This window comes from Nicrophorus vespilloides, unplaced genomic scaffold, assembly GCF_001412225.1.
Source record: "Nicrophorus vespilloides isolate i.1.1-1 unplaced genomic scaffold, Nicve_v1.0, whole genome shotgun sequence".
Classification (NCBI taxonomy): domain Eukaryota; kingdom Metazoa; phylum Arthropoda; class Insecta; order Coleoptera; family Silphidae; genus Nicrophorus; species Nicrophorus vespilloides.
The window spans coordinates 328,308-340,412 of NW_017097993.1; the positions used below are offsets into that span (position 1 = coordinate 328,308).

Below are 12,105 nucleotides of genomic sequence, written 5' to 3' on the forward strand. Positions count from 1 at the left end.
AATGCAAATATAATAATAATGCGAATGAGTCATTGCGAATCGACTACTCGCACAATTTTAGAACACACAATGAAGCTTGGAAACCCTATTAGCTTTAGCCTTAATCTTCGTACGTATAAACTAAACTTATTTAAACAGCGCAATTTAGTAAACTGAGTCGACATTTAAATTTAGAATAGATGATGGGAATTTTTAAGTATTCGCGCTGCTCGAATTGCGGAGTTTCAGGCAAACCGTTAATTAATAGCCTGTATCTAATTGCCAAAAAGTTTCCATCGGGATTCTTTCGCAAGATGCGCGCGCGCGCTCGCCGTTCTTTGTTCCTTCGTCTGTCGTCTCCTACGTTGGTATTGCATTAGCACACACGACAAAAATATTAACAATTATAATTACATTAAAGTCCATTTAAATTGCAGTTTCGAAAAACGCAATTAGAATTAAGTGTGCTCCACAAAACGTGCCTCGGTTCGCCTACGTAGCACCGCAACACAGATAAATTTTGAGTGAGCGAGAAAACAAATGCGTGTATTATTACATGTACATTTCGGCGATGGCACAATGCGTGATAAGATTCACTTTCTACGGAGAGGTATGAAAGGCATGGAAGTGCGAGGAGGAGTTGCGGAGGTATCGCCTCCGCCGAAATTGAAATCGATTGGTGATCGAGGCGTACGAAAAAGTGAAAATCTAGGCGACGCGAGCACAATTTCAAAACTTTCGGTTTCAAAATCGCACCGCGCACACAAACACACACACATCTAAGCATACAAGAGAGGTGAAAACCATTAGTTTTTGAGCGAAACCTGAATGACAAAATACTCATAAATAGTTAATATGATACAGTATACATCTGCAGTTATGCTAATTTGCATATATTGGTACTCTCTGATACATATCTACATTACTTATTTTTTCGAGTAAACATCTGTCACCCAAAAGAAGTATTTGTCTTTTGTAAACAACATCATCACCAGATGCAGAATCGTCGAGGTGTTGAAGACAATTAGTATTTGTGTAGGGGGGCCCACCTCGAAAAACGAATTCTCGCGAAGTCCTTATAAAGAGCAAACCAATCTCACAAACACACATACAGCAAGTCGCCACAAACACATAGGCAAAGTGAAAGGAGGTTGGTTTGGTACGCTTTGCTCGCCAGTGGGATAGTATATACATATATATGGGTACATATGCTCCAAACGAAATCGAAAATTTCGTGGCTCAACAAAATCCACCTTAAACCATCAATTAATTTCTGCGTACCTCATGTGATGCCTTGTTTGCCAACATGTCATGTTTCTACACACACACCGACAAACTATTTAATTTATTTGCTTTCATTAATATTAGCAGCACAAATATAATTATGTCAGAATATTTTTTTGACATTTACTTTCTAAGATTTTTTAAAATAAATAATAATCTTAATAAAAATATAAATTTAAAACTGTAAATCTGCAATTTTTGTGAATAAAATTTATTTTTAATAAGTGTTCCATTTCTATTTCTGCCACAACTGTTATGCCTAATAGGCGTACAATTTCTATTTAATACTTTCGTATTTTTTGGGAATGGCCAATGCTAATCACCTCCGCACAACACTTTCTATAAAGCATTTTCAAATCAATAGAAATCACTAATGTTCATCAATTAAGAGAATACTACTTACCCTAATAAAAATAACCTAAATACAAATAATTGATTCCTAAAGTATTATTATCATATTTGCAATTTTATTATTTATGATTAATTCACTTTATTTTTTAATTATTACGTAACAGAAATACTTTCTGAATGCTAATTATATTCAATAAAAAGTGCTCCCACACCACAGTTAATAAAGTAACATATGCGCATCTTATCGCATCGCATTAAAGTATTACGGGAAGATGTGCAAACTCTTATCGAAAGTAGTGTGGTGTCACCATTAAGTCTCTTTTGTAAAGAAAAAAAACTCTTTTCTTTAAAAAAGAAAACAGATTAAAAATATGCTAAACTTGTATATTTATATGCTAACAATATAATTATATGAAACCATAAAGAGTAGTAGATAATTTGGTTAAATTTAAAGCTTTTGCACTAGTCTAAATCTTGAGTATAGATTTGAATAAAATTATAAAAGAACGTCACGTTAAGATTGCAACAAGATTGGGTAAATAAATTCGACGTGTTTTTTTTATTGAGACTTTTTTTTCGTATCCAGCTTCGAATTTATTTTAGATTGCAAAACGTTGCTGAAATGTTACTAGGTTAAGAGGTAAATCAGCAAAGAGCGCCGCTCTGAGAGAGCAAAAGCACGGTTTTATCGCTTTTGTTAGGTAGAAGGTGGATGGGTGGGTGTGTTTTGGACCCTCTCGATGGTAGACATGCAGCAAATCGTCCGTTCCGTTTCCAATTCCGTGTGCTTGTATACCCATACTTATTACAGTATATCTGTAACGCGCCTCCAATAATCTGTCGGGTCCAATAATAATTGCCGCAATTTGAGAGCGCGAGACGCGGCGCGCGCGGCATTTAAGACGCCGCGTTTTCCGCGATCGGAACGCGCCCTCTCTGGAATCCAGGCTCTCTTTTCGAGCACGTTTCGTTGCATAATTTATAACACAATGTGTAATTTAGGAGCGCGAGCGAGCGTGGAAATTTATTAATGTCATCGTTGGCTTTGGCCACGGCGACACAATTTCCTGTTTTGTTTCTGTTTATTTTATTTCATCCTTTTTCCACAAAACGACAGAAAAATAACAAACACGCGTCCCAAGTTGAGCAGATATCAATCGCAAAAACAGCCAGTAAAAAATATATTTACGTGTGTGGATATAGCTAAAATGAAGAGAAGAGGTAATAAAAAAAAAGCTCACTGTGATTGCGTGCTGGAGCTGCGGTGGCGCCACACGTGGAAATTCTACTAGTTTTGGGTTGTTGTGTTATTTTTGATTCTTTTTGTTTTTTTTTATGAAAACTTGTTGTTTGTTTATTTATTTGCATTTCGGTGTCTACCTGGACGCACGGAATTTAGCTCGCAAAACCGCGACTGTTTCCGCTCGAATAATGCATGATTTTAATTTTATGTAATTCCAATTTCATACCGAAACACAACATCCAACATAACGCACTCGTCACAATAGCATTTAATGATCGTTCTTTCCGTCTCTGTGTCATTTCCACCAATTTCGCTTCGACCAAAGTACACCCACGCACGGAAAGTCTCAATTTCGTGACTCACTTTACAGTAGCCGCAAAAAAAATAACAATGAAGCGTTTCAACTTTTACCGCCAATATTTCAAACACATTTCATAGAATTTTCATTCAATACACAATCATCATTGCTTTATTTGTATTAACATAAAGTTCAACCGTAAAAACACAATTATGAATTTTATAAATTTAACTCATTAAATCATTTGCAATTCTAACACTCACAACTTTTTGCTCTTTTTATAAAGCTTATTGTGTGCAAATATAATAATCAATCAATTATGTCACAAGAAAACAAAAGAGCATAAGGCTATAATAGAACCCAAGATTCTCGCCTACGTATATCTTATTATTTCTTAAATATAATTCGCGCGCATTAATCTTGAATATTCATAATTATGCAAGCCTAGTGAAATTATTTATAATAATAATATAATTGTTGTAATTTAAATAAATAAACTTTGGTTTGGAAATGAAAACATGTGCAGGCATAAATCAAAGTTTTATATTACAACTATTAGTGATTATCTTTTAGCACGTGTTTCAAATTATGCATGAATAACGATTGCTCCATTTAAATTATCTATACAAATGGCAATAAACTAATTGAAAGGTAAATAAATCGAAATGTGAATTTTATTAATTTATTTAAGAAATTTGAATTTTATTTTTATGCAAATAATCTTGCATTGATTTATTTGTGTACTATACACAAAACATTTGTATACGTCTTTTTAGGCATAAATATGTAGGCGCCAGTCCTACAAGTAATCAAGCAGATTTCTGTCAACTTCCTACTTACAATTATATCTATTTTTGAATCAACAAATGCTTACTTAAGTTAAAATACAAATATTTTTTTTGTATTGACAATAAATTACAAAAATTCTTATTGAATTTTTATTACATTAAAGTAATTAACTATTTCTGATTTCTATTTGGGATTTGTACGAATTTGTACAAATGTAATAGTAGTGTATATTGTGTAAATGTTCCACTTATTTTAGCATTGTTTATGAAATACTTATGTTTGTTATTGTTACTATCCGAGTTTAACCTAGTTTTTGAGAATTATATATTTGCAATAAATAATGAATAAATCTTTCATTTCTTCATTTAAAAGTAACTAATACGTATTGATAATTATCAATTTATGTCAATAATTTCAAGTAACGAATAATATGAATAAAACTTTACAAGATTAATAAAATACTAATCTATGAATATGGAAAATTTAATTTAAGTTCATTTATTGCAAGATTCGATCATGATTGATAGTAAATAATTTTCAAAATTTCTAGATTTTTTCCTTATTTCTTCGGAAACATTTAGTGCGATAAAGTGAACGAATCCAGGGCATTTCCTCTGCCCGATTTCCTTCCGAAAGATTAAAAAGAACGAGTAACTCTGCACAATACGAAATGCCATATATAAAAACAAAACTATTTTTAAACCGCATCGATACGTACACGAGTGGTCGAGTCTGTGTGTGTAGTTGTAGGCTGTGACCCAATTCCCCAACGAATTAAGCTCTCGTTATATTTATATATTTCTCTCGCTCCGTGTGTTTTCCTTCCCTCTTGTTCTCTCTCTCTCTCGTCTCTATTGAACGGGGGTGGGTGGCTGGGAATGTGCAATGCGCCACTCTCTTAACAAATATTACTTATTCAGCCGCCCACGAGATCTGCAAATTGTGAAGAGCAGAAGAAAAAAAAAGAGGAAAACGTGTAGAAGAATTTATTGCTTTAATTTAGCTTGGAATTATTTGGGAAAGTTTTGCACCCTTAGAAAATCTGCTGAGAACACCATTTAAATTACGCGCGGAGCTTACGAAACTGCTATTCTCTCGTTCATTATTTTATTTTGTTTATTATTTTTTTTTGGGCAAAAAGTGACCTACATACCTGTTGCTGTGTCTGGCGACATGAAAGTGAATTCACTTTTCATTTTTAAAATACATCGAGCGAGCACACAATACGTGAGCTGCGTGTGGCAATAACTAATGTAACGGATGGATGGATTTCGGTCGCCGAATATGACACATTCATATGAATGCGCAAGAAAGAGACGACTTTAAGACTCGCTTTTTTCGTCTCTTAAGAGTCCCCCCAAACAACGGCGCCATTGTGTTTGCCACGAGATGGGGGGAAACCACGAGCAAACAGCGGTAATCGATGAACAAACAAGATAGTTAATATTACCAGACGCAGCAAACCAATCTTCCTTCTTCTAATGCATAGTACCAATATTGTTAGAATCTACCGGAAGATAACGGCCTTAAGAAAGCTACTATTCCTGAAACTTTTTTTTACACATCCCAACCCCTGTTTCGCTGACTAAACAATAAAGTTTCTCCTCGGAGCCGGTTTACAGTAAGCAATACGGAATCTATAACACAACTTTATGATTGTATTCTTTTGCGAATATAAAAATTTCTCTTACTTTTTTTACCAGCCATAAATCGGTATATGGAAAGGTTATTTCAAATAAAAATTTCACTCAATACTGACAATCACCAGAAAATAAAAATTGTATTTTTTATTACATTTTGACTACTTCAATTAAATTTGCCGAAATAGTAATATACCAAAATTCATAATAATTTAAATTTCAACAGAACTCTGCAACCAAAATGGAACTTAATTATGGTCATTCGGTATGAAACATATTAATCTCAATCTAAATAAACGAGCTGATACTCGATAAATACGCATTTTGTATGTGAACGTTTATAAGGATAACTAGATGCATGTTTTAAATGGGTATGCACATAACCAAATGCTTTTCATGTCCATTTTTGGAAACGCCAATAATCATTATTGCTCATAATTTAGCAGCATTTGTTCTCCAATTGAACTAGTTTTATTTCTCTTTCTCTCTAGTGTATTTGATCTATTGAAAAATAGCCACTAAATGGAAGATAGAGATATTGCAATTTATTGAATATTAATTTACAAAATTTTTATCATTAATTGCTTGATTATATCAATCAATAATAACAATGTATTCAAATATATTTTTGATTTCCCGTCGTAGTCTTAAAATAAGATGCATAAGAACATTTTAAATAATCATTTAATATTGATTAGTAACAAAATCCGATTTTTCTTATAATTTTAAATCAATAATCACATATTTAAATATTATAATTAATTAATGGCGTTTTTAAAAACAACTGATAAAATTAATTAATAATTATTAAATAATATATTGAAATGTAAATTTAATCGGATTTGTGTTTATTTTAGAAGTGCAAATTTTAAATGAATATTTTGGTATATTTATTTATATAATATGACATACTATAAAATAAAGTGTTTTTTGATAAGCAAATAATAATTGTAAGAGTAATTGTAATAATTGTAAGTAAAAATAAATTGTAAGAAAAATTAGTCGCAAAATGGAACGCATTATCGTATATTACATTAGTGTATATGGAGGAAATTGTTTCACTATACGAGTAAAAATTCGGAAATTTTGGAACAGATTATGCTCGTTAAGAGAAGTTCCACTGTATTAAAAAATAAATATAAATACTAGGTAAGATTAAATAAGTACTTTTATTCGTTTGATCAAATTCTGATTTTATGGTGAAACATTGTACATCACGTGCTTTGACTATGAAATGTATTTTGTAATTTGTATCCAAGATAGAAACTTCATTGTTGCGTTTCTTTATGGATCAGACTTTGTCTCTGGTACTATTTTGGTTTTCGTCTGAGATATGGTGAATTTGGTAAAAGTAATGTGGTTTGAATGCAGAAGTAGTATGGTGATGTTGAGTGTTTGCGCGCGCGCGTTCGCCTGTTGGAGCTGTTGGCACACAAAGAGCCATTGCAACATTGGCGCTATTGGGTAATTTAGAAATTTAAGTCGCTTGCTTTGGTTTATACCACATCTCACGTGTGCGAATTCGATTCTCGCGATATCCCGAAAGAGATAGATTTAGTATTAAAGGGACTCACCTTCGAGTTTCATGCCAACTTCTAGGCACTTCTGGAATCGGCAAAAGGGACACCTCTTCCTCTGAGTCTTGTCGATATGACAGCTCCGTTCGGCGACGCACGTGTAAACTTTCTTGTTCTGCACCGTCCTCTTGAAGAAGCCCTTGCAGGACTCGCACGTTAGTAATCCGTAATGGTAACCGGAGACTTTGTCTCCGCAGACAGGGCACAGCTCCTCGATACCGTCTTTGGTGTCAAGAGGGTCCGATGCGGAGGTGGTGATGGTGGTCGCCGGCCCAGAGATTTGGTAGTTGGTGCCCATGTCTACACTGGACAGGCCTCCACTCCCTGGTGAAAAAAGATACGAGGTGTCTAAGTTACTGTGTCCGATCATCATGCTTTGATGTTGCTGATGATGCTGTTGTTGCTGCTGCTGCTGCATGGAGATTTGTTGGCAGTTCGTGTAGCCACCCCCGAGCGGAGGTGAGCCGTATTGGGGCGGCATGGGGCTGGAAGCCTGGTTGCCGCCCACCGGCGAATCCCCCGAACTGGCGTTAAAAGGGGACATATTCAACGAGAGCAACGTGGAATGGTTCTCCATGTCAAGTAACATTTCATTAAATCAAGTCAAGTTTTAAATCCAAAATATTGGAAATGCGCGCACAATATGCACAACTAAAGCACAACCCACAATTAGATGTAAGAAATATCTAATAGTAGCGGAAAAAATAGTCCTTGGTAAATGGTAAATTTGAAAAAATAAATAAACCAAATGAAAAAGAACTTTTGTGATGATTAACGGTTGTTAAGAGGGTGTCATTATTCTATGGAATCACTTGGGTGGTTGATTGCTGCAGGTGTATGCGCGCACTATAGGTAAATCATCGCACGTGATTTTATAATCCAATTAAAGTAATATAATAATATAATCCAGGTTTTTTTGGGTAGAACAGAACAACAACACACGTTTCGCATCGGCGGTGAGTGATGATATAATAATGTTGTGTGCGAAGCGATCTGAAGAGACGACGAACAACAACTGTCGTGGTATGCGAACACGCGTCTCTTGGGTATTTCGAAAAGAGCGTCCGGTTTGCCGGAGCAGTGAATGGTGACTGACCAGCTCTACAAGCTGAGGTTCGACGGTGAGGCTGAAAACCGAACTGCCACTACTCTGCGTACGTCTCGCGTGCTCGGTGTACGGGGGTACAATGGAAAATGATTAGGAGCCCATGTAATAAGTGAAAGTGACTCTCGGGACTGACTGGTGACCCACTTTCCCATGAACCAGGTCTATGTTAGTGCTGTTGTGAAGTCATACACACACACACTCCAACACCATCAACCACACACACATATGCATGAACACATATACACACACGCGCATACACATACATATGTACACACTTACAACATCGATGTTGTGTGTATCTGGGCTCCCCGGCGCTAAGTGGGGATGTCCCACTGACCCACTTACAGACAGCGCATCGCGAGGGGCCACGCGCAGGACAGGGATTCAATTCCAATACATCACATCGCACTACATCATAGGCTCGTCGCAGCCCGCGCAACCCTCACCTCACCCACACACTCGCTCACTCACTCATCATTCAGACAGTCAAAAATCGAAGGATAACATTCGAGACTCTGCACAGAATTACATTGGAGAAAAGACGAAATCGGGATGATCACGGTTTACTTTGAATTTTTGCTTGGTTTCGCGAATAGCGGCCATATGGGTCAACCAAGAATTAGGTGACCTACTTTTCTGCCTCCCTTCCTTGCTTCCACTGACGCGAAAGACGAGGAGAGCAGATTGGCTTTATCGCGTCTTTGACGCCGTCGTCGTCCGCGCAAACTCGTGCTCAATTCACAAACAACAGTCTTAATCCCAGATCAAACATTTTTTTTTAAGAATACTGTATATACATTTATTTCACCAAAAGTTGATATTCTAAAATGTTTGTGATTTTTACGATTCCATCAACCACGAGGTTCTTTAGCCAACAATCTGCTGACGAGTAAACACAATTATATCACGAAACCAATATGGGGGCTACATTCACATGTATATTGTATATTTTTTAATTAGATAACACAAAATATCTTATGATATGAATTTCTCATCCATAATAAACATTTCACTTTCATTTATTTCTCTTACGAATTGGTTCAATGTGATCAATACATTGTATGTATTGATCACACATTGAACGTGTTACTACCATATTCTCTTTCATACTTAATAATCGCATAATTTATAAATTGATATAATATTGCAACATCATGAAAGTATATTTATTCAGGTGAAATTCTTTCAAAAGTTGTTATTTTATGAAATTTAGCATAAGATTTCTAATGAAATGCTCAAATTTAATGAAATTCCTTACTATTATATTTTTAATGAAAAAACCAGTTAACCAGTTAAATATATTGGTGGTGTTATTAAAAATAAATGCAATTTAAATGTACTTTAATTCATTACTTAAAACTAAGGATTAATAAGAACTTCAGTTAGCTATTTCGGTATTTACTATTGTCTTCTCACTTTCAAATATGACTCATGAATATAATTTGAAAATTATTCCTTGTAAGTTTGCATTTATATGATTATCAAAAAAATTATGATATAATTTCCAAAATCTGAATTACTGGATTTAGATTAGTTCATGTCTGATGAAGTGATACATTATATTATTATTGATAATATTTAAGGTCATTGATGAATTTACAATAACCAGGAAATATTAAGAAAAATTGCAATAGATTTAATCAACCAACAAATAATTATTTAAATAGAATCTGGCAAAATAAATAAATTATACTAGATTATTTATATGTTTATTATACATGTAAACATATTTATTTAATGATAACAATAAAAAATAAATATTTGAACTAAACGAATGACATAGCACATTGGAACGTTCCAAACGATTGTTATTTATAAATGTACAACAAAACACATTTCAGTTTTTTTCTTTAGATATTTATAAAGCAGACACTCCTTTTCCTTATATATTTAATTTATTAACAATATTTTATTATTGTTTAGTATGGTTTCCTTAAACTTATATTTTACAAATTGTAAATATGTTTTCTCGTACAAAGTGAACCAAATGATTTATTGTCTGTCAATTTATCAATTTTGTGTTAAGAATTAAATATTACTTCATATTATATAAAAAAATCGCCGTGAAATATTAGTAATAATATTACAGAATTTTGGCCCAAATTAAGGCAATAAAAATATGTACATAAATAAATATTTAATTAAAAAAAAAATAATTTATTGGCCAGACATTAATAAAAAAATAAATTTCTGATTTTATCGATTTTGAATAATACAGTTTACGTTGCAACTGTATCAATAATAATTAATAAATTAAAGGAAAATGTAATTCAAAAATAAAAATAAGCATTATTAATTACTTAATTAAAATAGTCATATAATCATTTTTTGTTTGTATTTCTGATAAAACTTGGCCTAATTTTAATTTTAAATTTCTTGAAAAACTTTAACATTTCATAATATTTTTAACTATTTTCGTTATCCAAAAATTATATAATTTCCACAATTGTTATTATTTTTGATAAAACCTGTTCTAAAAATATTATCTGTTAAAAAAAAAAACATTCATAATATTTTAGAATGAATATACAAAAATATTATTTGTTATTTCTAAATTATATAATTTTTACTAATTCGATTTATCGTTGATATTTAATTGATTATTACTAAAATATTTATCAATTGAAGCATTGAAATTACGTAATTGTCGACATCGATATGTCTTCCTGGATAATATTCGGATATATTGGATCATCGAAAAGCTACACTCTTGATCGATTTTTTTTATAGCGCTTAGTGACAGTGCGAGTTTTACAGCACTTAGTATGTATCTAGTACACCGCATTGATACTAAACATATTCATACCACATTATTGTTTATTTACGCCCGAACTAGAGCGCTTAATAAAAATTTAACCGAAAGAACAAAGAAGCCACTACCAACACGATAAAATATTAATGTCCTAATATGCGATAGATACAACATTCAGAACAAAGAGCAAATTTCCAAGAATACAATTACACAATATTCTGATTTGATGTTGAAAATAATCGTTTTACAGTTAAACGTTAATTGCAACTGCTTGTTTTTTTCTTCATGCACGCCGCATTCTGAAAACGCCGAGAAATAATATACAGGATATATTATGGACAGAGCTATGCCAATAATTTATCCGAGCGCGGCGATTGAGACAAGTTCACCCACGTTTTATTAAATAATAACGTACAGGCAGGCATTACAGAATGCACTTTCCTCCTCTCATCAAATACACTCATCATAATACGTTCCATCCGTACATAGAGTACACAAATAGAAATATAATCATCGAGCGGCGTTTTATTTATTTACTCTTTAATTAGAAGACGAAAGTTCCCAGAAATCACAATCGCTTAAGACAATTTCAGCGATAGTTCATGGTAATTAATAATCATCATAATAAAAGGCGATAATCTATGAATGCGTTCTGTTAAAGAGAGATGTTCAAAAGCAAATTATGAATAGTTGTACTATCGAGAATACTGATGCATAAAGACAGAAATTTAAGATCTAAATTACTTGGCATTGCACAATTGCAGTTTTATAATTAAACAGTAAAATAATTAAGGGAAGGGTGGAATGACTGCGATCAATAGTTCTTTGTATGTATGTAGTTTTGTGATTATTTTTGCCTATTGCTGTTTATGCGGAACTGGTATATTAGTTTTTTTGTCAGTCCAATAGTTTTGTGTAAAACAGACGTCTCTGCTGCGTAAAGAAATGAACGGGGAAACTTTGAAAGCAATGAACAGCGCTGCAAAGTATTTAATCAAAGTTATTATTATTGCGACGAGACGCGCATGCACATCGAATTAATGTCAATTAAAATACTTCCCAAGTTAAGTGTCCCATGAAGCAG

At 33.3% G+C, this 12,105-nt stretch overlaps 1 protein-coding gene across 1 annotated transcript in view; it reads right to left on the minus strand.

Annotated features, from left to right (window-relative positions):
• LOC108561497 (nuclear hormone receptor FTZ-F1) overlaps nt 1–12,105 on the minus strand; it is a 66,226-nt gene that overhangs the window by 12,703 nt on the left and 41,418 nt on the right. The window contains exon 2 of the mRNA XM_017919459.1: nt 7,159–7,485. Coding sequence (XP_017774948.1) covers nt 7,159–7,485 — 327 coding nt within the window. The remainder of the gene's footprint in view (nt 1–7,158; nt 7,486–12,105) is intronic.